The 25975-nt window shown below is 43.6% G+C and overlaps 1 protein-coding gene across 2 annotated transcripts; it reads left to right on the plus strand.

Moving 5' to 3' along the window:
* Positions 1-218: 218 nt before the first annotated feature.
* Positions 219-17331, plus strand: LPL (lipoprotein lipase). Of its 2 annotated transcripts, none has more exons than XM_080372385.1 (10): positions 219-451; positions 7337-7500; positions 7635-7814; positions 8633-8744; positions 9920-10153; positions 10377-10619; positions 11733-11853; positions 12666-12848; positions 14022-14126; positions 15149-17331. In XM_080372385.1, exons 1-10 carry the CDS (start codon positions 373-375, stop codon positions 15192-15194), a joined length of 1467 nt encoding a protein of 488 aa, XP_080228511.1. In that variant the 5' UTR covers positions 219-372; the 3' UTR covers positions 15195-17331. The 2 variants fall into 2 exon arrangements, with proteins under 2 accessions (XP_080228511.1, XP_080228510.1); XM_080372384.1 differs by having other exon boundaries at positions 220-451; positions 7334-7500.
* The last annotated feature ends 8644 nt before the right edge of the window (positions 17332-25975 follow it).

Consider the following 25975-nt stretch of genomic DNA (forward strand, 5'->3'; position numbering starts at 1 on the left):
GTGGTTACCCCTGGGTGACGCCGTGCCGAGGGCCGCGCCGCCCGCGGGCTGACCGGCACCGCGGCGCCCCCGCGGAGCAGCGCGGCCCCCGGGCCAGCCCCGCCCCGCCGCGCGCGCCCAATAGGTGTGGGGGCTCATTTGCATATTTGCATATTGGCGGGGACATAAGGGCCCGTGGAGGGCGCGGCAGTGGCATTGGGTGGGTGGGTCGTCGTGCTAGCCCGGGCTGTTCGCAGGGTGGTTCATTGCCATCGCGTTATTGTTTTGCGCTGCAGCAGTATTTTCTTTCTGACCGCCCCCCCCTTTTTTTTTCTTTTCTTAATTTTATTTTACTTTTGCGCCGCGGCCGAGCGCAGGGCGAGGGAAGGCGCGATGGGGAGGAAGGCGTTTCTGGCTGCCGTCTGCCTCTGCCTGCGTTGGACGGCTGCTCTGGGTGCGGCCGCCGGCGGCGGTAAGTTCGCGGCCCGGCGGGGAGCATAGCGCGGACCGCGCAGGGCCCGCGGTGCGGCGCGGCGGGGCTGCCGGGCACGCCTGTTGCGTTTGGTGGGGGGTGTGTGTAGGGGGAATGTCGCCGGCGTGGCGGGAAAGGGGGCGTTTGCAACTTGCAGGGCTCTCCCGGGGTGCTAGGGCTGCCGCGGGACCTGGGTGGCGTGAGCTGTCCTCGGAAGGCGCGGGAGAGCGATGCGCGGGGGACCTGTATTCTGTTAGGACAGAGCTGGAGCCGATTCCCTACCGGGATCGAAGGCACAAGCTGCCGGGCTGATGGCACAGGCTGTGGAGTTTTGGGATGTGTTTTCTTCCCCAGGTGCAAGGTGGCTTCCAAGTGTCCCTTGCCGCAGGTGGACTGGCACGGCGGTGGCAGCACGGTAGCGTCCTTCGGCTTACCGCAGGGCTAGGACCCTCTGTTCTGCATGGCACTCGCCCCATCCCATGGGAGTCCTGCATCCCAGCTTCCAACGGTCCTTGGTCTGAATTGTCAGAGGCAAGGCTGAGTTTCGTCAGTGTCACGATGATGTGTTTGGGCTGTAGATAATGCCTTTAATGCAGAAGAATTCACTAAGGAAAAAGTAGACAGAGGGGTGTACTCTCACAGTGTCTGTATATATACATGTGATTGTACTTGCACATAACCTGTTGTACCTGTGTTAGTGCATAGCCACCCTCCAGGCTAGAAGAAGTGGACCAGGTGTGAATGTTGTACCTGTGTTTGTGCATAGCCACCCTCCAGGGTAGAAGAAGTGGACCAGGTGTGAATGTTGACTACTAGATGTTCACTAATGCTCTCTTGGTTCATCACAACATGACTGGAGCTTTAATAAGCAAAGACAGTAGTTCTAGGAAGCCACTACTCCTCGAACTTAGGCTAGCAGTGCCCTATCACCGTCTTACTTTCTTACACTAATCTCTCACGATTGTCCTTAAGAGTCTACAGCCTTAGAAGAAAATGTGGCTGTAGCTCTTAGAGCTACTGTGTGGTACTAAAATGGAATGTGGAAACTGCTGGTTTTTTCACTGCAGATGCCTTTGTTACTTCCTTTGTGTACAAGGAAGCTGAAGGGAAGTATTCAAAAGTAAGCGGATGGGGTGCTAGGGCACAGCCAAAGGAATGTATTCTTGCTTTGAATACAATCTTATGCCATCATGGCAATCAAAAGCAGTTTTCATCAAAGTATCGAAGTTTCATACAGTAAAATAACTATCTTCCCAGAAGAAGCTTTCATCTCTGTAGGAAGTGATTTTCTACAGACTTACTAATGATTACATTATTTCTCCCTAGGAACAGGTTATATGAAAACAGGTTGTGCGACCATCCTAAAGCTGTCCAAGCCTTCAGTCCCACACTGTCTTGCACACCACCGTGAAAAGATGTTTTGAAATCATGGAAAATTCATGATCCAGTCCGCCAGGAATCCAGAGTATTTAACAAACAACATGGGCAGAGATATTCTAGGTGGAGGGAACACTGGTGTTCCAGGAAAAGATAAAAACATTACTAGGAATACATTCTGATCTCTATTTCTGCCAGTGTAAATCCACAACTGGGAGTTACAGCAGACTTAAACTCTTGTGTGATGTTAGATGCTGACTTTTGCTATGGTGGTGTTTGGGATAGACCTACCAGGGCAGCTGTGGCGTGGCCTTTCCAGAAAAAATGCATTTCTTAGAAGACTTAGAGGTGAGGCTGTCAGGCATCAAAACTGTGCTAGAGAATAACATGAGCACTAGCACACCTAAAAGTTTCCTGGAATGTCTCCTGTGCAGGAAGTACTTGCTTGGTACAGCTTTCTCGGGCATCTTTTCCTCTATATTACTGCAAAGGGTGACAGTGATTGCATTTTATTGTCTTGGGCTAATTCCGGATATCCCAGAGGGACTGATGGATGGCAAAAGCTCTGCTGGATTGAGTTACAAGACTCCCAGCTGCAGCTGAGTAAGGGTTTATTTGACAGGGAGTGCCTTAGAGAGGGGTGAGCACTTGGTGTGCACAGTGCAAGAACAGCAGTTTGCCCTTGTTTTGCCAGCTGCAGGACTTGAGGTGGGAGAAGCTGCTCAGCATCTCAGCTTGGGCCCAGATGCTTTTCAGAAGTGTTGCTCTTTCTGTTGACTCTGCCTGGGAAGTGAAGGAGAAGGTACTCTCAGGGCTCTGCCATTAAGGAATACATAAATAAACTTGAAGTTGTAATTTCTTTACGGTAACCAGTCTTGTGGGGTAGATTTCATGGGCTTGCAACACATAGTACACTGTCTGTTTTTCAACTTATAGTGTAGATCAAATGAAATGATAATAATTTCTATAATACAGCCCCTTTATTTCATCTGACCACGAGTTTGCTTCAGAACTCGTTTAGGAATTCAGTATGAGTGATGATCCTAATGTTGGTCATCAGCTGAGGGAAGAGTTACTCCCGTTAACTCCAGCTGGTTATTTAAATGTTTGATGTTATGTGCAGATGCTGGCTCCAGTGCATATTTGTGTGTGTGCATTTCAGTGTGGGCTTGAGTTTACACGGTCTAGCTGTATAATTTCTAATGATCTTTGCACTTAGCTAACAGTATTTCCATTTCTGTGTACATAATGCTAGGAAACTGTTGTTTATCAAAGATTACCTTTTCCAAAACCATAGTCAGGTGCACTGATTCTGGCAAACGCCTTGTTACCATTACTGGCATCCTGTATCTGATGTGGGCAGTTTAACTTTTGATTTATATTCCAGATGCTGTTACTTCCTCAATACTCACATTCTCCACCCAGCTGACCAGTGATAAACAGTTTTCTTCACCAAAGTCAGTTGCCAGGTTGCCTTGAGCTTCCCATGAAGCAGCCTTGAAGCTGAGTTCTCTTGATTAGTATGTAAACTTTGTATTTGTACTGTGTCAGAATGGTTAAAGGTAGTGGGATGCTTGCAAAATCGATAGGAGTCCCTAACTGAATGGAGTTCTACAAATTGTAAGTCCAAAGTGTCACAAGGTTTGAACAGGAAAATGAAACTACTAATTTTTCACAGTTTCTAAGCTTTTTTTCTTGTGCTTCTTGGGAGTTCTAAGATACTCTGTATTGCTTGACATACAGGACAAAGTCTTTAAAATACGAAAGCTAAGATTATTGAAGTGGAGGTGTAAGAAAAGGATCAGAAATTTTGCAAGGCGTGACCAAGTGATGGGAGTTTGTAGGCTGTTAGAAAAGACAACTCTGATCTGAAATTGGTGGTTTCATTCTTAATTCCACTCGCTTTTCAGTTCCCTAAATAATCCCTTTGTTGGTCACCCTGTTAACTGCAAGCACGTGGCAGTGACCAGAAAACTTTTGTAGCAGGTCCTTGTATGGGTAAAGTTTCTGCAATATGGAACACATGCCTTTATACATCTGCTGAACTAAGCCTGGGAAAATGTGGTTTTTAGCAAAAGCATGGATTTTTTTGTCTATGCATTTTTATCTCCAGGTCTGTTTCTCTTCAAGGCCTTGTTTAGAAATGCATTAGTGTTCAGACTTTAATTCTTGTCACTAAAAACTATTCCAGTGTCTCAGTAATGATGCATATAGATTTATCTAATTTCTGTATCTACGTTATGATGCAAATTCAGGTAAACTTCCATCCACCTTTCAGAAGCATGCTGAAGACTCCCCATTTCTGGGTTCTCCCTGGTTTAGTTAAATTCGGTTAAAACATGTTTTAACTAACCAGTGGTGAATCTGTACATGGACTGTCTGCATTTCTTTGGCTTTGTGTAAGGCTGTGAGAATGAGACCCAATTGTGTGTCTGGCTCAGCTAGAACATGATTCAAGGAGATCTCTCACTTCATGAGGAAAAGGTCTGTGACAAAGGTCTGGTTCTGAATAATTTTTTTAAATAGACCAAGGTACTTCATGAGGTACAAGAGTAGAAGTGGGAAATGCTGGTTTTCTGAAGTTATATGTTTTGTAGTGTTTCTGCTGCAGTTTAAAGGATGATACATACAGATGTCCATATGTGTGGAAAATGTGATCTACAGAAGGTGGGAAATGATGTGGCACTGCAGCATGAGTGTAGCACAACCTGAGGTGTAGACAAGCTATCTTATGCTCTAAGTCATAGAGAATCTGCGAAGCCAAACTCTGGGAAATTTTGAGGATAGCTTCTGAATGAGCGTATCATTAATAAGTAGGTAACAAATGCTACCCCACACACTTCCCTCATCCAGAGGGTATCTTGCTGATGAAAATTGAGCATACGTGGACATTGGACTAGGCAATACTTTGTGTGCCTGTAAATATGCTAATAATAATTTATTCTGACTTTTTCTCGTATAACATAACTAAATGAGCAGAGTGGCCTCCTGCCATTTCTCAAACTCCTGAGCTGTTGCTCTGCAGCTGCTTGTTTCCTGGTGGTGACTGCATCTTAGGGCTCCGATGTCTTCAAATCCCACCCAAAAATTTTTAGGCACAAATATTTGAGAAGCACTGTGCACATCTTCAGTGTTAGGTGCCGCTGTATTGCAACTTTTCTAAGTGCACCTTTAAGTGCGGTGCACTTAAAATTATAAATTTAATTTATTGCAAGCTTATTTCCAGAAGCAATGCAGGCTGAACTTACATGCAAATTCTAGCATGTGTTTGTAATTGAAAACACACTGCAGGACAGGGTATCCGTTTCATTCAGATTTTGGCTGATTATCAGATAGGTTTAATTCAGAAAGGAAATGATATCCAAGTATGAAAGGAAGCACTATTAACTTGTGAGCAGGTGGACTATTCTTGTTAGCCTTCCTGTGCGGGGCGGGAATGATCATAATTGGAAGTCCTTGCGTTGTACGCCTTGCCGCTGAAAGTTGTTCCTGGTCCTGTCAAGGTTTTACTAATTCACTGCTGAGTGAAAAGTTACAGTTGGTACCTAACCAGTTGGCCTTTGGGATGTTTTCTGGCTTAGAAGTAAACAGTGAAAGTCTAAAGATTTGTTCCAGAAACAGTTTTTGTGTGGTCTCTGTGAGAAAATGATGTTTTGAGTGTAAAAATACAAGAAAGGGGCAGCTTCTGAGAAAGATCAGCATTTGGTTAGTTTGGTAGATTTTGGTTTCAGTAGGTAAAGTCTTATATTCACCATTATGTGAATGAACTTTATCCCCTTCTTTAGGGGGAAGAGGGCCGTCAGTGTAGTTATCCAGGTTTAGCTAGCTAACCAGCCTAGTGCAGTCAAGATCAAAACCTAAAGCTGAGCACTGCCTCTGTTCAGCCAGCAGTTCTTGTTACCTGCCTGCATGTGCCTTGATTTCAGCAGGTGAGAAGTCCTGATGAGCTTGGGCAAAGTTAAGCTGTTGATTTCGGATGTGGACAGTCTCTCTGAGGCTTGCATGTGAGCCTTTGTTGCCAGCCTGTTTCACATCTCATGGAAGAAGTTAGACTCTGGTTTCTGTGGCCCCTCAGGCACAGCAGGAACCTCCCAGACTTTATACAGCTACCTGAGGGCAAAGTGAGGTTGAGCCCGAGTCAGTGTCCTGCTGAGTATGGTAGCTTGAATGAGAAGACCAGAAAAAATAAGTTTTAGGGGGGGAAAAAAAAAAAGTTCATTATATTTGTTGCCTCTGGGTGATGCAGCACAACTTTATGGAGAAATACAAATCTACCAGTTATCATAGAAAACTTGTTCAGCAATGGGCGAAAGAAAAGGAGTGGAAATCTCTTTTGCATGTCATCAAGTCCTCCTCTCTGTGTCCCTTTGCATTCCCTACAGTGGCTTGGAGCCATTCATTAATGTGTGTTTAGGAGTTTGTGAAAGCTTGGTAGTCATGATGCCAGGAAACAACACTGAAGAAGACAGAGTTGGTCTGAGTTCAGCTGCACTTGGGAAACAGGCAATCAATATTTGCTGAATGCAAGTTGCCAAAGTAAGGCTTGGTTTTCAAAAAGCATTGAAGTTTTAAGTCCACAGTTAATTACAGGGTCTATTGGATATAGAGGTAATTAAGTGTTGAATCAGATGTAAAAAGAGGAGGTATTTAAGTTTCTTTCCAGACAAAGGAAATGGTAAGCATGAAGCCTTGGCAGGAACAAAAGGAAAATTTTTGTTTTGAAGCTGGAGAGAGTTCTCCAAGTGATCTTTTCAGGCCATCACATGCTTTATTACCACCAGTACATGATCTTCCCCAGCCCCTGGATTCAAAACAGGCTGAGGAAGATTTTTTTTCTGCAGTGTTGCTTATCAGATGGTCTGAAAAAATACTGCCTTCAAAATACAGGCTTGTGCTTTGCTAGTGCAGTTTCCGTAATGGGTGTCTGATGTTCTCTCTTGCTGTTTGTTGGTGAAAAGTTAAAACTAGCATTTTGTAAAACAGTGGTGAGTTTGCAGCTCTTATTTTTAATCCACTGCAACTACTGTGTACTATAAAGAGCCTTCTTTGGCAGTGATTATTGGTGTTGTGGAAGATGCACCACAGAAATATGTAATAGTATGGTAGGAACTTGCTGCTTTCCTGCATATACTGTCTATGACTGTCCTGAACTGTGGTAATTTCCTGTTTAATTGTATCTATATATCTATAAATATACCTGTTTATATTGGTTTCCTGTTAATAACATAATGGGGAAAATAGTGACTCCTAAAAGGAATTCATACCTCTCTGACAGCTGGCCAGATTCTCACTGCTTTAGCAGGATCTTGGAGGGCAAACGATTTTCACTCTTTGATTCCATCTTTGCATGGTGGCTGTTTTGTCACAAAAGGAGTACTGTATGAAATGAAAAACACATGCCCCATTTCTTGGCCAATCCTGATACCTCTCCAACATTGTAGCTTCTGAACTGTTTGTCCTAATACTCCTAAAACACTGATGCACGTTTCCTGTGCTCTTTCATAGCAGAAGCCGAGACCAGTTTTGAGGGAATTGAGAGCAAGTTCTCCTTACGGACGCCTGCAGAGCCCGATGAGGATGTCTGCTACCTGGTTCCTGGGCAGGTGGACAGCCTGGCACAGTGCAACTTCAACCATACCAGTAAAACCTTTGTGGTGATCCATGGGTGGACGGTAAGAAGAAAGGGGAGGAATCTCCCTTTAACCACACTCCTGATAAACTATGCTGTGCTAGGTACATCAGCTGAGGTGTCTACACACCACGGATAATATTAAGACATCTTTTTTTAATTAAAAAACCCCCACAGGTGACAGGAATGTATGAAAGTTGGGTCCCGAAGCTGGTGGATGCTCTGTACAAGAGAGAACCCGATTCAAACGTCATTGTGGTGGACTGGCTAATTCGAGCTCAGCAGCACTACCCAGTGTCCGCTGCATACACTAAGCTGGTGGGAAAGGATGTTGCTATGTTTATTGACTGGATGGAGGTAAGACATGTAGTCACACGTCTCACATTTTACATAATGATGTCGGAGACAAAACAGCAATGATGCAGCTGTGTTAACCATCTCCTATTGGGTAGATGGAATTAAGCTGTTGCAGACAGTGCTTTTGTTGGACTAGTAAAATCCCAGCTTTATTGTAGTAGTTCTCTCTTAATGCAAGGAGGCCTCTTACAGTGCATTCCAGAAACTTCATCTTGTGGACTGTGGAGCCCTGTGAGTCCACAGTATTTCAGAACGTTCTGCAGCTATGAAAGACACAGCCCTATATATCAGGGGTCCTCAAACTACGGCTTGCGGGCCAGATACGGCCCCCCAGGGTCCTCAATCCGGCCCCCGGTATTTACAGACCCCCTGCACCCCCCACCGGGGGCTGGGGGGGGAAACCAAGCAGCCGCAGATGGCTGCCTGCCACTGCATCCGCGCCGGCCCCCTGGTTAAAAAGTGTGAGGACCCTTGCTATATATTATGCAGCAGCCAGCCCTTGAGAAACAAAGTCTGCCCTGCCTTTGGGAAATACTTAGAAGAACTGAAACTGGTGAGGAGGGGGTGGTGGAAAACCTTCAATATACACAGCCCTATGGTCTGTCCTTCATTCTGCATTCCTCTCTGCTTAGATTTTTTTCTTAAGTTAACTAACTCAAGTGACCTAGTATGCCATAAAATTGTGTTAATTGTATTTAGTGTTCCTTCTGTTATTCGTGGCTCAAAGAAATCCCAGTGTTTACAAAACATTTTCCTTTGTGTCTGCTAATGTTTTCCTATTTGACTTCAAACTTTAAATAAATTGCTCTCTTCTGCAGGAGCAATTCAATTATCCTCTCAACAATGTCCACTTGCTGGGGTACAGTCTAGGTGCACATGCTGCTGGGATTGCTGGGAGCCTGACCAAGAAGAAGGTGAACAGAATTACTGGTAAGAACACCTGTGGTTGTAGAGTGGAGAGTTCTGTCTCTTGCATGCTGAAATACTATGTTCCTCTGGAAAATCACTGGAATAACTTTGGCTTTTCGGCAGCGCCTAGGTTATCTGTTCATGCTTTATTAAATCAGCAGGGCTGGTATTTGTGTAGTAGAACTGCAAAAGGTTCAGAAGAGAACAGCAAAGGTGATGGGTGAGAAGCCTTGATCTGCTTCTGCACAAAGAATGAGTGAGTAGGCAGGGATTCATTGGCTGTGAAAAGTGACTATCTGGGGAAATGTAACTGAGACTGGCCAAATCTCCAAATCCCCGAATGGCTTGGGGAAGGTCACAGTATCTCTTGCAGCATGAGAACTTCAGGTGGTTGTCTTCACCCAGGCAGTCATCCCTTGCAGCTGGTGGGAGCTGTTTCAAAAAGAACAGGAGGTAGATCCTCCTGCAGTGGCTGTAGTACCTGCAGAACTCATTGCTGTGGGACCTTTACCGTGTGGTCAAGTACTCACAGTAAAGAGGGAGGCAGCTCAGACTGGGTGAGGCTAACCAGGGGTGGGCAGCCCAGATGCCTAACCCTGGCTGAGGACTGCAGAAAAGATGTATCCCTTCAGCTTTGCCCTCAGCCATCTCTCAAGCTCTTGTCTGGCTCCAAGAGAGTACTCTATCACTGGCAGGGTAGTTCTGGCTGTTTTTGATGTCAGTGTTGCTGCAGCTTGACAGTTCACCATAATAATCCCCTCCCCCTTAGGCATGTAGACAGTGAAGCTCTTGTTTGTTTCCCACCTGTTCCCCTAGCAGGGAGTTAGCAGCAAGACATTTTCCACACTTCAGATAGAAATTTTGCAATTCTTGACAAGAGAGGAAGACACTTAGAAAATATTTAGTAGCTTGTTTCTTCTTTCCACTGTAAATGTTACAGCTGTGACGAAGCTAGCTCTGCTTCTTTACATGTTTACATACACCTCATTTTTTAAACAGTGACAGCTTTTCAAGGTAGTGTATTTGATTCTCCTGTACCCATGAATGCTACTAGAAATGATCCCACTGTAATGTCTGCAGTGACACCAACACCATCTGCAATACTGCAGCCCAATGTGGTAGCTGTTTGGCATTTGTGATCAGTGTCTTTGGCAGATAGTAATCTTAAGTTTTTCTTTGTGGTTTGCCCCGTAAAGGGCTGGATCCAGCTGGTCCTACCTTTGAATATGCCGATGCCCTCATCCGCCTCTCACCAGATGATGCTGACTTTGTAGATGTTCTACACACTTACACTCGAGGCTCTCCAGATCGCAGCATTGGGATCCAGAAGCCTGTTGGACACATTGATATTTATCCTAATGGTGGAGGTTTCCAGCCAGGTTGCAACTTAGGAGAAGCACTCCGTCTGATCGCTGAAAAAGGCTTTGCAGGTGAGACTGCTGTGCAATAGTGTAACATCCAAAGGGAGATCTTCAATAGCCTGCAGGCTTCCTGCAAGCAATGATCTCTGAGAGGCACAGGAACTTGATCTTTTAAGTGTTTTTAAAGTCATCCTATGAAGTCCAGCTCTGGCATAGTGGATTGTGCCTGCTTAGGGATTTATATCATTATATGCATGTGTGTATAAATATTACACATTTTCATTTTTTCAAGATGTGGACCAGCTGGTAAAATGCTCCCATGAACGATCCATCCACCTTTTCATTGACTCCCTCCTCTATGAAGAAAAGCCCAGCATGGCCTACCGCTGCAACACAAAGGAGGCCTTTGAGAAGGGCCTCTGCCTCAGCTGTCGGAAGAACCGCTGCAATAATTTGGGTTACAAGGTCAACAGAGTGAGAACAAAGAGAAACACCAAAATGTACTTGAAGACCCGTGCTCAGATGCCTTATAAAGGTAGGTCCTGCTTGCTTACTGTTGAGCAAGGCTGGTAGTTTTTTGCTTAGTTGTGTGTCAGGATGGGTGTGTGCTGCAGGTGACAATATTGCTGCTTTGGTGCCTATGGTGAGCAGGGGTGAAGCTTGCCTGCAGTTCAATGTGAAGCGCAATCGCAGAAAAACTAGCGACATCTTACTCACAGTAAGACAGAGGTAAGAGGATAGAATAAAGGATGATGTTTGTAACAAGTTTCTAAGTAGCAAAATTAAGATTTGCTCCGCAGCCTGGCCTCTTGGAACAACTGAGTCTTGAAATTTTTTTCAGTATTTTTCAACCAAATGATTTTTATTTTCCTGCTGCTGGGGAAATAGCAGAGCTCAGCCTGATGAGACACAGCTTTAAAGATGTGCAACCATCAGACTTAGCTTTTTGTAGTACCTTTGCCAGGGGGGCACCAGCCCATGTTAAAATATCACAGCACTTTTGATTCCTGTTGCCACAGTGGTAGGTCTGAGAAGGATGCTGCCTGAAAGAACTGGAAGGCTTTGAGCTAGGGAAATAGCTTCTGAGTTCCTGGATTTTACTACTTTTAAAGCTAGGCAGGAAAAAAATAACTGTACCACATGGTATGGTCATCGCATGCATTGTGTCATAGACCAGAATCAGAGGGCATATTCCTGCAGTGTTAGAACAGTTGCAAGACTAGAGATTTGTTGGCATTTGGTGCTTAATCTGCAAGTGTCAGTGGGTTGAATTTTTTTTTCACTAAGGCTCCTGTATGAGAAGGACAGAACTCATTTGTTTCAAGTCAAGGACAACAAGTCTTACACATTTGTAGCAGGTTTGAAGGTGATACTGCAGACTCTGGGGTTATAATAGTGGCAGTCCACTTAAATGCAGACTTCAGTTGCAAGAACTGCAAAGGTGTTTTTTAACTGTGATTGCCTTGCATCCTAATCTTTACCTAGATAATGCCCTAGGTACCTGCAGAGAGCTAAACTCCTCAGTTTAGTGATGTTGGCATAGTCTAGCCTAGGTTTACACAGGGGTTTTTAGGTGGCTTTGTCACCAGCAGTCTCTTCAGAGGTTGATTTTTTTCCTAATGGCCTTCTTTCTTTTATGTTCTTCCAGTCTTTCATTACCAGGTCAAGATCCATTTCTTTGGAAAGACTAATACGACCAAGACAAACCAGCCATTCCTGATCTCTCTCTATGGCACCCTAGATGAGAGTGAGAACATTGCTTTCACACTGTGAGTAGCTACAGAAACAACTACAACGCACTGTTGAGTCTGCCTAAATTTCTTACAGCCCCAGCTGAAAAAGTTGCTCTAGCTTACAGGGTCCCAGAATGTGCCCTTGTCCTTGATCAAGGGAGTGTATCCACTGCTAAAGCTAATGATCTAAGCTCTATAGGAGCTGTTCTCGATCAGAGATCTGAAATATAGAAATGTGAATTCTGACATGTGGTTCAGCCTAGTAGGATTTTTATCTGATGTGGCACATTTCTTGTTTCTTTTGCTTTTCACTGTCTTTAAGCCATGTTCCAGCTGAACATGGCTGAGTTAAGCTTCTGAAAAGCAGACTGTAACCTGTAGTTGTTGTCTGGGTCTGAAGGCGTCAGTGCAGAAGCAAAGGGAGATGTGAGATCTGCTTCCACAGCTCTGCAAATAAGTAGAACTCTGTGCTTGCATCCCTGCACATGGGCTGGCAGGGAGTGGGGCTGGAAAGCACCAAAGTCTGTCTTCTACTCTGAGGAACCTAAGTTGTTCTGGCTAGTGCTTGTCTGGCTTCTCTGAGAGCCGTGAGTGCTCGAAAAGACACCGTTTGCATGGCAGTCTGTCCCAGGATTTTTACCAGCCTTTCTGTGGAAAGCTTTCCTTGTGCCTGTACAGAAGCTCAAGGTGGTTTTTTCCCCTTATTCCATCCATCAGAACTATGTGGAAGGTTGCTTCCTTCTTCTCTGAAGTGCATGAAGTCTTGGTTCTGTTTTGCCTTAATTTTCTTTCTGTCCAACAGTTTCCATTTTTTTGTTGTTTTTTTTTCCTTATTCCCCTCCCCGCAGGCCTGAAGTCTCCTCAAACAAGACCTTCTCCTTCCTGATTTACACAGAGGTGGACATTGGTGACCTGCTTATGCTGAAACTGCAGTGGGAGAAAGACACTTTCTTCAGCTGGTCAGACTGGTGGACTCCTTTTACATTTGACATCCAGAGAGTCAGAGTGAAATCAGGAGAAACTCAGAAAAAGTAATTTTGATTGTTATAAGCTGTATTCGTTACAATTGACAGTGTTTCCTGATTCCTGGTAGCTTGCAGGGCAGGACAAAGCACAGAAAGCAGTTATAAATGGGTGCAGCACTGATAATAAGGGCTCCAGTGGCACCAAACCAGCATTTTTATGTCAGCCAGGTTTAGTTACTTGCTTTCACTGGGATCTGCAATCTGTAGTTTTACTCCCACAGAACTAATTTGCATGCCACTATTTCATATGCCTCAGCGTAGTTACAATATGCAGGAGAGGATCTCCATGAACCAGCATCTCTGATTGTATTTGCAGTTACTCTCTTCCTTTCTCTTGCTGAGCATTTACATAGGTTTTCTTGTGAAGAGTATGCTTAAAAGGAGATTTTTAGAAAGCCTTCCAAAAGTGCATTTGCACAAGAAATCATGGCTTTGTTAAGCTGGATTTTTCTTGGGGTTTGAATACCTGAATGGTGGGTAAAAACTGAAATACGTGACTGTTGCAGGACATTGCTAAAGCATGAATGTTAAAACAGCAAAATCTGAACAGAACTGCTTTGACCCAAATTTTTTTAAATACTTATGTGCACTAGACGTAAGATCTGTTAGAAAAATGGACCTGGAACAGGGTATGCATGTACTGTGTACAGTATTGTGAATAACATGTTCCTCCCTTGAATAAACAAGGCAGTCACTTGATCAAAGAACAGTTATCAGAGCTGAACAAATACAGGGGTGGGGAAAGTACTGATAAATAGAAAAGCGACTGCTCAGGTTTGCTGGAATTGGTAACCTGTTTTGTTTGCAAACATTTGAGGGAGTAAGGGTTTCTTCCAAGATCACTCACCTGACAAAAGTCACACAAGGACTTGTGTAAATAAAGATCCAGAGACTTTGAGATGGAGTTGCTGCTCCCTTAGCCACAAGAAGATTTTACGCAAAGTACCAGCAAAAGTTACGGCTGCAGTTTGAGGTCCACGCATAATGCGTTCACCAGTTTTTCTTGTGCAGTGTTTCTTTTGTCACAAAATTCTTTTAAAAATAATTTTCTCACAGGCTTGTGAAGTAGTAGTGCCCCACATGGCAAAGTATAGACTGCTTCCAAGCACCAGTCCTGTCCCTGCAGTTAAAAAGAGACATCTGGCTCAGCCATATGATTGTCCAATATTTATTCCACAGGGTGGTGTTCTGTTCTCGAGATGGAACCTCACATCTCAGTAAGGGAGAAGAAGCAGCAATATTCGTGAAATGCTTGGAGCAGCCCATCAACAAGAAGAGAGAAGGGTATGAGTGATCACTGTTATTTTTGGGTTTGGGGGAAACCTGAGTGGTAGCAGGAGGATTAGAAAAACTTCCCGATTTAGTTGACTTGGGCAGTAGTCCTCTCAAGGCTTCAGAAGAATCACATCACAGCTCAGACTAACCTGAGGTTTGCTTGTGGCTGCTGTGGCAGCTTAAATCACCGCCTCCCTCCCGCCCCCCTCCCCCCCCCCCCCCCCTTTGGTTATCTGCTAACCATCTCCTTGTGTGGTTGTTAGCATGTCTGAAAAGCAAGTACTAGTCATTGCCTCTCACATTCATATGGTGGCCAAGTACAAATGACCGTCGGAGGGTTTACAGGCAAGGCACTAACAAAAAGAGGAAAGTGTGCCTCTGTCTAAAGAAGCCCTGCATTTACCCTTAATTGAGGAACATTTGAACACCCATACTGAGTCAGTCCAGAGCCCACTCTCCCTCACTGGCCAGCAGCAGATTCAGATGCCAGTACAGAAGCTGAGCAAGCATACATAGGTGTGCTCTCGGTGCGCGCTGTTTTCTGCTGGCGGCTGTCAGGTGAGTGACTTTCTGAGATTTGCATCTCTGACTTGGACTGGAGATTGTTTAAAAGCCTTTGATGCACTTTAATTTTTTAATCAATGATTTTTCTGACCCAGAGTAAACTTTAAAATGTGGGGCCAGCTTTATTTGGACTTTATCCACTAAAGTTTGAGCTGGGGAAGTGGTTATATTTATTTTAGTGCAATTGCTGTGTGTGAAAGGTCTCATGGGGACGCCTTTAAACAGAGATCTAGTTATGGATAAAAAGGCATGTGTGTAGACCTTCACTCGAGGACAATGACCTGGAGAGGCCTTGAGAGCTCTGTGTGTATCTGATATGTAAAATCAAGCAGCAGCCAGGAGAAGTCCAATCACAAAACTTGTTTCCCTGTTAAGTAGTATTTTTTAATCCTAAGTTTCAAAGATAAGACAAGAAGGAATAAGTATTTTACATCTTCTTCCTCAACTTATCTGTCTTTTCCCCACAGAGCCAAGAAAGCCTCTAAAGAAAATTCTGCTCGTGAATCTGCTTAAGTGACAAGAATGAAGATTTTCCACAATGGGGAGGAAGAGAGTCTGTTCGTCCCCATGGACTGGATGTTCAGAACCAAATATATAGAAATATTTATCCACTGCTGGCTTTTTTTGCCTGCTATTCCTAGCTATCTTTAGAGACTTCTTGCAAGGAAGTCTCAGCATACAGAGTTACTAACCATAAAGATACATTATCTACATAGTTAACAAGAAACCCACAAAACAACTTGCCAAAGGCTTGAGTGCTGGAAAGGAATAAGTAATTTTGCTTAATCATGGTGCCTTGTGACAAGGTTTCTTGACATCAGATGTTCTATAGCAATTTTCTAGTATTTATTGCAAAGAAGCAAAACCAAACCTGGCTTTTCTTTCTTTTCAGAAGTCTTCTGAAATGGGACAAGTTGTTTTTTGGCTTGGCTAGCTGAATTTTCAGACAGTTCAGTGGCTAGACTTCACTGTCTTGTGTGTTTGGCAAATGAGTAGGTTTCTCATCAAAAACCACCTTTGTATTACCAGAAGGTGTTAGGCACTGCACTGACTTGATATGGGGATGAATTTTCTAGTTTGTGGTTATGAATGTGTTTTACTGGGGGTAGATGCCAGTGCCACTTAGCAGTAGGTATGATCTGTTAAGCTATATACTTCTATGCAGCTTAGTCTGGAATACATAGCAGTTGTAGGAGAAGACAGCAATACCAGTGTCCTGTGCAGGCATTCAGTTTTTCATCTGTGCTTTCATTCCTTGAAAATGAAAATATCTAGCCTCTAACACTGTGAATAAGGAACTGCAAAGAAAATTGAGCTATCAGAAACTGCAGGAAACAGATTTTTATTTTTATTTTTTTTAAAAAAAATCTCACTACTTGCTTGCATCCCATGTGCCAAAACTGTGACAGTTTCTCTGCTCTTTGACACCAAATGTCAGTCATGCAGCTGAGTGGCTGCTGTATGCAGTCTTCAGCGCAAGTGAAACCGCTTGACAGGTGACAAGCATGCTCATGCTTCCTTATGCTGGAATTGTGACTGCCAGTGACCCACCTTGGTTTGGTGCCTGACTGTGATACAGTGCTAGTTCCTAGGAGCTGCTTAGTTTTCTGACATGAGGTAGAATTCAGCAAGGAGCAGGAGCTGTGACAGTTAAAAGGAGCCTGATTGTTTGATGCACAAGAATGAATGCTTTGAAAAACACTTGAATTAGACATCCTGCAAGTTGCCAAAAATGGGTATCTTGAAGGCATTCTGCATTCCCTTTAAGCAACACGTAATTTTTTCTAGTGCTCTGAAAGGTTCAGTAGCCCTGTTTTTAGCTTTCTAGAAGATAAAGTACTGGGGAGGCAGAAGGTCTTCAAGGTAGACACTTAGAGAACTGCAGTGTGAGCTATTGATGCTGGCTTTTGTAGTCTTTTCCTGCATGTGCAAGACAGTGTGGAGGTGGTGATTTCTCCAATGTCATTCGATCTTGCAAGCAAAACCAACATGTATGCATTTATATGCACGGTTTGGTTTTTTTTTTTTTCCCAGCCATGGCTGCTAGTATATTTGGGGATAAAAATCTGAAACAGTGCAATATGTTGGGATATTAATAACTCTGAAATTGCTCACATTTGATTTCCTAACCCTTAAACTATAGCAGAGATGTGATGAGTCACTGAGGGTGGGGCTGAGTATTGAGCCACTGCATTTGAGACCTCTAAAAATAAATACAATTATATATTCCCTATAGACTTCACATTTTGTTGCAATTTTCTCTTAAGAGTTACTTTTTTTTGGAAATGAGGTGTCTGAACAGATGTGCTCTTAATACAGGATCAAATACAAACACATACAGAACGTGGATACAAAGTAGTGAAGGTTCTTGTACATGAGGACACATGATTTGGCTTTGGATGTTATTTATTAGCTGTAAATAAGATATTTATGTGTGTAAAGGTAGTTTGTATATATTGCTAAAGTTGCTGACAGTCAGTACATTAGTACAGTTGTGTGGTATTAATCCTGTATATAGCTTTCAGAGAGATTATTATCAACAAACCACTTACACTGCATTATTTCCTATGTGGTTAATACTTTTTTTAAAGAAGCTCCTCAGTTTTGTACAAAATGGAAACCTATGGTTTTAATAAAATTCTCAAACTGATGCCAAAGTCAGTAGTTTACTTTTGATGAAACAATCTGCTCTATATCTTTTATGTGAAGGCCACAGCCTTTTACTTGGTGTCTGGGGTAAAAAGATGGGGTAGTTCTGATTTTATTTTTTTCTTAAAACAATGTGTGATTTTGGGGGATTTTTTTCTTCCCATTTCCTTTTGGGAAATGCAAAATCCACTTATCAAAATGTAAAGGAATCACTGTGTCAGCAAGTATCCCTATCACAAGAGAAGTAGCTGAGTAGCTGGTCACCTGCAGTTTGTGGTTTTAGTTTCATGCTCTTTTAAGAACAGCCCTTACTTTGCAAGGCTCATTTCCTCTTTTTTTTGTCAAATGTCAGAACAGTACCAAAAATAAAGATGTTATGACCCTGTGGGTACAGGAGGCAAACACCAGTCCTTCACCACCACTACTGCTGAAGACAGTAACAGTGAAAAACCCACTTTGATCCACATGTGAGCACAGCTGAGCTCAAAAGTTGTTGTCACCAGAACAATTTGCTCTGTGTAATACGTAGCAAGGCTCTACTAAGACCCTTGGCAGGGGAGTGCCAGAATTAAGAAGGGTTGTGACATGGATGTGAGGGACAATGTTTGAGGAGTATTTAGAGCATCTCTGAGCGGCCTTGGGACTTCTTCCCAACTTCTTCCAACACCCTGTCCTGTAGCTCTTTCACAGGAAGCAGAGCTTCACTCCTTGTGGAATCAGAGGGGATGTATGCAATAGAAACCCCAATGGGCACAAAGGCAAAGGATGAATGGAGGGAGAGGGATGAAAGAGGGAAGGGGAGGGAGCTGGGGGGTCACCTGGGGGAATGAATGGGAGAGTGGAAAGTGGGAGGAATCCAGACTGCAGAGAGGGAGTGCATGGAAATGCTGGCAGCAGGTGTTCTGAGGGTTCTGCTGCTTTCCCTGTGTTAGTAGCTGGGTTGGGTGCCCGGAAGGACTCCTACATTTGTACAAGATAAGGCCTGTGACCACATCTCTGGAAAGCACCGTAGTATTACTACTCTTTTAAAGCCACAACAATCTAGCTATGCTAAAAACATTATGAGGTAAAACAGAACTATTTTTTTGGTGCAGGGACTAGAACCCAGGTCTCCCCTGCGAGCCTTCAGAGCCATGCTGGCCCTGTTACTCTCGCATCTTGCTCTGCAGTGCACAGCCACATCAAGAAGGGTGATGATCCCTGCTCACCCTGCCAGCTGTCTCCAGAGAAGGCTATGGAGGAGACAGGCTGTCCCATGGCTAACCAATGGCTTGAACAGGCAGAAAAAGCCATTCTTAGCTAGAAAGAAAGGGCGAAGAAGACAATTTCAGCCAATGTACCTGCAAGGCAAGGAAGTCCTGACTTAAGTACCTAGTGCCTAGATTTTTTGCCTGCATATTTAATTCTGAGAAATTGTTTAGACCAGCAATGAATGTGCTGTCTGTAGGTGTCTCCATACTCAGTTAGCAGTTTGTTAGTTAGATGATTTGACTGCCTTGCTGAGGGAGCACATTCTTCATAGAAGCCTGAAATGTGGCACCTGGATTCGCATCAGGGGGCACGTGCTTTAAACATTAGACTGCATGGGGCAAGAATAATAGCTTATCATCTGAAATCCAAAATTAGTTCCTCTATAAAAGCTGAGAAAGCACTTAAATTGATTTAGCAGTGAGAAAGCTATTCCTCTTTCCATGTCTGTAAAGTGGGTGGTTGATTTCCATGAGCCTTGAAATCATGATGGCCTGTATAAATCTCACATCTTTGTATACCAGTGCTTTTTTTCCCTTCACAAACTGTGATGACTAGCTACGGGAAATACTTTTCTCCCTTCACTTATAGCTGTGTGTCTGCTTTTTTCTGTGTGTTGTGAACAAAATGTCAGAAGCTTGCTGCTTTGGATGAGCAAGACATTGCAAATGTGTTGTTTCTAAAACTGGTCAAAACCAGATACTGAAAACAAACTTTCAATACAAAAGGGAAGAATTAAAGTAGCTGTAATATTTTCCTTCTTGTTTACAGCTGTCAGTGCAGGGCTGTCCATAGTCAATCCAAACACAGCAATGTCAAAATCCTCAGGTCCAAGGGGACCAATCCAACTGCCACCAAGTCATCATTCAGGAAAGAAATTTCCAGCTTCCCTTGCTGCCTCTTTCCAGAAAAGTCTTCTAGTCAAATGACTTTTGTAGCAGGTCTGGAAAGTCACCAGTATACACATAAACAAATAAAGGGATTAGCATTCTCCATTGACTGAAGGAGAACAAGGAAATGAGAAGAGGAAGGGAAGGGAACCATTTGGCAGAACATCCCACGTAGAGCTTGTCTCAACAATGCCTTTATATCCGTGTGTGGTGCTATCTCTGTTCAGCAATGCTTGTGATGCTTCCCTAAATCATTTCAAGTTAGCTTACCCAGAACAATGCATCCACATCAGAAAAGCAGATGCTAAACAGGGACCACTTTGGGTGTAGCAGGTGTTACTGTGTGGGTGCAGTGTATGTCCAATGATGTAATCTCCCAGCCATTCTCATCAGATAAACACCTTGTTCTTCTTTGTAGACCCTTCCTGTGGGAAGTAACCTGATATCATTAGTCTTGCTTCTCACCAATGACTCTGGAAAGTCTCTCTTACTGTTCATCACCCCACCTTGTCGAACCACTCCTTAAGCAGTGAGACAGCCTGGCTGGCCATGTGTCTGTCCTCAAAAGCGCCAGGAAGTGAGGACACATCTTGTGTTGCTCCACCTACCAATGGCTTTTTTTACCCACAATTAGCTGTAAACCTGGAATCTTACAAGTAGTGAAACAGGGACACTCACAGAGAGGACTGCCAGTGCTGGCTTTGCTTCTTTGTATGCACAGGCGTGCCATGGAAATTAGTTGCAGCACGGACAGATTCCTATGCTAGAACAGGTTGAAAAGATGCTAAGAATAGCTACAATTTTTTGAAAGAAACATTGAAAAAAAGACTTCAGAACGTTTCCTTGTTAGATCCTCAGCCTTTGGTGAGGCCCTTGCTTCCTTCCTGTGACATGCTGCATTCAGGAGCTTTTGGTGTTTTGTCCCTCAGCCTGGGACGTTGCTGCTTCACAAGGCTTCTTTAACCCCTGGGATTAAAAACCTTTCCCACAGCTGACTTTGGATGTGAGGAGAGGGCTGCCAGGCTTGTGCTCCAGGTGAAAAGGCCAACTCTGCCCTCACAGTGTGAGGCCTAATCCAAATCTCATTGAGGCTGGGAAAAGTCTTTTTGTTGACAGTGGGGTTGTTGAGTGCTTTCCTAACACCTGGCATGGTACTCCAGTTTTAAAATGAAAGCACAGCTCAAGCTTTCTTGCCTTTGCTCCTCTTATGCGTTGTTATCAGACTGAGTGTATACAATGTCAAGTCATGGTCTGCTCAGGCTCTAGATTAAATACCAGCTCTGGATGACTTCCCACAGATATTCCAAGCATCTCTTGGCCAGTACAGACTTGCTTATTTATGGGAGGCCAGAACAAACAGCATAATTGCAGTGATGTAAATAGCACCCAATTAAAATTAAGAAGGTGGTGGGGGGAGAGAAAAAGAGAGAAAGACATGGTACATAGCACCTCATGTAACATCTAGGGACCCCTGTAGGAGGGTATGAGACTAAGACAATCCCAAGCGAACCCCACTGTTTGCCTTGGCCTTGTTGCTGGCAGGCCAGACATTCCTGCAGGCAATGGGAGCCATCTCAGGGATGCTCTCATGTAACTCCAGCTCACTGCTATGTGTGGCATGCTCATGTCTCAGGTGGTGTTCCCCTTCCAGCCCCTTGTTGGGTCTTGCTCTGAAGCCAACCACGGTCACACTGGCTGCCAAGCTGCAAAATGGGTAATAGCATAGCTGGAGCAGGTGGTTTCTTGATCTGTAGCAGTGAGGTTCAACAGCCAGGAGGCTTGAAAAATGTCTAAATTTTGGAGCATTATGTTACATGTCAGCATCCATTTTGAGAGAAATGAAAACAAAAAGCAAAAAGAAAGAGCAGAAATAGCTAAGAAGAGGCAAGACGGAAGAGGGGTCTTTGGTGTTGCAGCAGGTTGTACAGTACTGCACTTCAATGTAGTAAAATCAGCCATACCAAGATTGGCACAGTAAAGCTGTTAAACATTCTCTTGATTTTAAATACACATTCTCCTGACATCAGGAAGATGGAAGTGTGCACCTGAGGTTAGGTATACACTGAAGTGCTTTACACTATGTTCGTATCTATTAAAATTTTTTAGTCCATAACAAACCAGTCCTAAAGGAAAGTATGTAAAGACCCATTATAGAAAGATCACCCAGATTATAGAATGAAGAGCAAGATACAAATCAAGGTTAAAAAGTAGAAGCACAAATTCAGCAAGAAGAATAAACTAAGAGGAAGAGCAGCTCTGTCTTAGCAAATTATTCCACCCAGAACACCCACCCACATTTTCATGAATGTAATTGAGCTATTATTTATATATGACTAATTTTTCCCGCTTTTTATTGTATTTATAACCCAGACACAAAATTAAGTCAAATTTTCTTGTTTATCTTGGCAAAATTTTGCCCTTTGCTTGCAAGGTTTTTCAGTTCAAGGGTAAAAAGTAGATCTTAATCTCTCTGATTTTATTTCCCAGACCTTAGACAGGAGACACAAACTGGGCTCAGTGCAATAGAAAGACTGCTTCCAATATGAGTCTCCTCTTAATGTCCTGAGCACAGAGCAGTGATGGAGTAAGCAAATGCTTACACAGTGGCCAATTCAAGAAATGGAAGATGCTTGCTTCCCCCCACCCAGACCCATTTTCTTTTTTATTTATAGAGCTGTGTTCATGTGCCTTGCTGTAGTTCTTTGTTTTTCTTTTGACATCAGTGAATTTAAAGACCCTGGGGAGAAATCAGGGAAATGCCGGGGAACATTCTTTTGACAGTAACTTTACTCCCTTACTTAACGTATGAAGATTTAAACTGGAGCATAAAAACAATGACATTTTTATGGCTGGATATTTTTAAGGAAAGGCTTAAGCACCCAATCGCATTCACATTTTTTGTGTTCTTTTCTCCCCTCTGCATTTGAAAGCATCATTCTGAATTCGTGTGGGAGGCTTTAGAAGAGGGCAAGAGGGCAAAACCTCTATACAAGGTTTAATTGGGGCTTTTTGTCAGTGCTGAGGCAGACCTCTCTGAGACATTTCAGTTACCGAGTGGAGTGGTACCGCTTCTGAGTAACTGGTTCCTGACCATCACTTCATTTGCTTTTGCCTATTCACTGACAGGGTCCACATGATGGCACCGTGTTAGCTGTCAAGGTAGTAGTCCCATTGCCTTCAAGTCTTTCTTGGGCATCTTAGGGGTAGCAATAACTGTGAGCATTTTCCTCCAGACAAAGCGTAACCAAGTTGGCAAAGAGCTCTGAAAAGTAGCTTTTAAATAATCAGAGAGGAGAACTTGTATTTCCTTACCAAGCTTGGACCAGATGCTTGGACATCTTTGTGTAGGTATGACTAAGCCTCTATGACCTTCTCCTCAAACTTACACTAGCTTGCTGCTGAATCCTGTTTTCCATTTCTCCTTTCACTTATCTTCTGACCAATTTTGCAGAATTCATCATCCTTCCGCCTACCAATGCCCTTGTGCTCCCTGTCCCATGGCCTCATAGGATCCTGGTGAATTTGTGCGTTACCCTCTGCAAGACTATACCCCCTCCAGCCAGCTAGGAGATGAGTCTGCATCAGCTGCTTCTCCAAGGACTCTGCAACACTTTTTTTGCCTTTCCTGTTAGGTTCACTTTAACCCCAGCTTTTGGTCTAAAAGCCTTCACAGATGGGGAGAGAAAGGAACCATACCGAGCTAACAGTAGAGGTGTTTCCAAGTCCTCCATGAGCTGATTTCCTAACAAATCAGCGTAAGAGAACCTATCCATTAAACCATCTTCTGTCCATTGCACTGTATGTTCATTTAAAGAAATAGCAGTAGTCTCTTATTTGGACTTCGCTCTGTGCAACCTGATGGAATCTTCAGGACTCTAGATCCATATCCTACAGGGAATATCTCCTTCACTCTGTGTCTTATTTTCTATAGTATTCATTGCTGAGGTACATACAGTGTTGTTAAACAGGAATGCATTTCTCCCTACAAAGTCTTGTATGTATGCTGCTGGGGGGATTAACTTTTATATGCTTGTCTAGTGTTGGTCAAAACCTCACCAACGTGTATTTTATATAGTTCAGTTTGAGTCCCATATTTAATGTTTCTAAAGATGAGACACAGAATATTAAATCCTTAAAGACAAACACTTTAATAATTGAATTAAGTATCACATGCTATATTAGACTGAAAGAAAGGCTGCCCATGGAGTAAGAACTGCATTAAGTTCAGGTCTCTCCTACCACTGTGCCAGACTAGACTTTTTTTACATTATGTAAACTGATGCTAAGTGGAAATAAATTCAGCTGTTTGTGGAAGAGATGCTTGAAGATTTGGAATAGGGTTTTGATGAATCCTCATAACTATATTAAAAAAAGTCTGATTACAGTAGAAGAGGGTTAATTACTCCCTACAGGTCAAGCTTGGTCAGGTGTGCAACTGAGCCTAATAAAAATCCCGTAACCGGTTTCCTGCACCTTTTCCCTATGATACAAGTCCTTTCTACATCAATACACTTTGAAAGAATCAATACAACCAAGTAGTGAAGGACTGTCACATTAAAGCTGAGACAGTAGGATCCCTTACTCCTATCTCTTGATAAATGTATGTCATTAGGGAGTGAAACATCTTGACCTGTGGGAACACCTAAATCACTGTTGTAGTTCTCAAGATGTGGATTTCAAGTGTTGCTGCTTTGGGGACAGCATCACACAGCTCTCTGCCTTTAGGAAAGCCGTCCTGTGAGAGTAGCTATGCCAGAAAACAGACAGTGGATGCCAGGACCAAGAGTAAACCACATTTTTTGTTTAAGGGCTGACACAGGAGAACACATCACAAGGCAGCTTCTGTCAACAATATTTCTGTTGCCTTTACCAAGGCACTTCCATTGATTCTGCACCATCTTCTCCTCTAAAAGAAAACCTGTCAATATTGCTGTCACCATGGAGAGACATGTGAAGTGCTATAGAGAAGAGTAGCCAGGCGCACAGCTCTTTAGCACAAGCAGGCTGACAAGAAACATGGCTGTGTTCCTTCAACCTCTGCTGAATTAACAGCAGAGTACACACCCAAGAATAACTTTTCCAGGAAGAAAGAAAGGTCCAATGTAACACCCTGAGTAGCTGGAAGCAGCAAGGGTTGATGCAGAAGAAAAGACTGGTCAGTATTAAGGCTTCAGCCATTGCTGTGTGAAAGGGTAATGTAATGTAGGAAAGATCCTTGCTCTTTAACAGTGCTGAGACAAATTCACAAACTGGGGGGAGCATGAGTGAGTAAATACTCTATCATTCACTTGCAGTATTTATCAGCACCTTTCACATTTGTTAAAGTTAAAAACCAGTGAGGGAAAGAGAGAGGGGGAAAAAAGCTTTCCTAGTAACTCAGTACTCTGAAGACTGAACGCTGAAGATAAGCTAGTCACTGCTGTGCAGTGCTGGGGTACTGTGCATGCTCACCCTCCCAGCCCATGAAGATGTGGCAGTTAGCTAGCTGCTCCTTCTTAGTCACAGCACAGCTAGGTCTGAGCTCCTGAATTTCTTACAGCATCCCTTACCAGACATGTTGTCTTGCATTGTCACTGACCCCAGATCTTCCTTTTCTCCTCCAGGCAGCATGAGAACAAACCCATTTTCTTTAAAAGCTGAGACTACATAACAGTAAGCTCAGGAATCTCATCTTGTCCTCTGTTGTGTTCACAAATTACAATTGACAGGCAGTGTTTCTAGGCTCAGAGGTTTTCCTTCTTTCACTGAAAAAAGTGTTCTTTCACTCAGAACAAAGCTGGAGGTGAAAATGGCCTTTTACAGCACTACCAAGAACGCTCCCAGGGATGTGCATACAAGGGCAGCCTTGCAGGAGGGCCAGTGGTCTGCCATTGTATCCTCCCTGCGGGTGTTTGAGGTCCAGTTTCCTTTGCTAGACTTGTCCATCAGATCTCTGCTTAACGTAGTACAAGGTACTATACGGTGTGTACATACATACACATACATTTTGAAATTTCCTGCCAGACGTGGCCAAAGAAAACTTCCTGCAGCTGTGCACAGGCTCTTCATAGTTTATGGAGCAGTTAGTGGGTTGCTTCAGCTATTCGGAGTGATCCCCTGTGCTCTCTTGGTAAGTGGCAGAATCAGGTCGACAGATTTAGCAGCCTTTGCTTCTCCTGGTGAGACCAACCCTTGACTACTGCTCCCTAAAAGACATCTTCTTTATATACTTTTCACAGGAAAAAAAGAGGCTCTGAGCCTGGGGTATTTTCACAGAGCTGTGGGTAGGCTTCGTGTCTCCCTCTGACCATTTACACATTATCAGTTCCTGGGAGACTTGTTTGTATCCCTCAGAGGCCCCATGGTGAGGAGATAAGTTGGGGTGAGGAGGAGAGGGCTCAGCTTGGGGGGGGGAGGCGTGGGGGCACAATCTCACAGGAAGGACCTAGAGCTGTCTGAGAGCTGTAAGAGGAACTAAAGTGCCAGTTACGGAGCAGCTAACACAAGCAGGAGGGAGGGGAACCACTT

This window comes from Falco punctatus (genome assembly GCF_963210335.1).
Source record: "Falco punctatus genome assembly, chromosome: Z".
Taxonomy (NCBI): Eukaryota; Metazoa; Chordata; class Aves; order Falconiformes; family Falconidae; genus Falco; species Falco punctatus.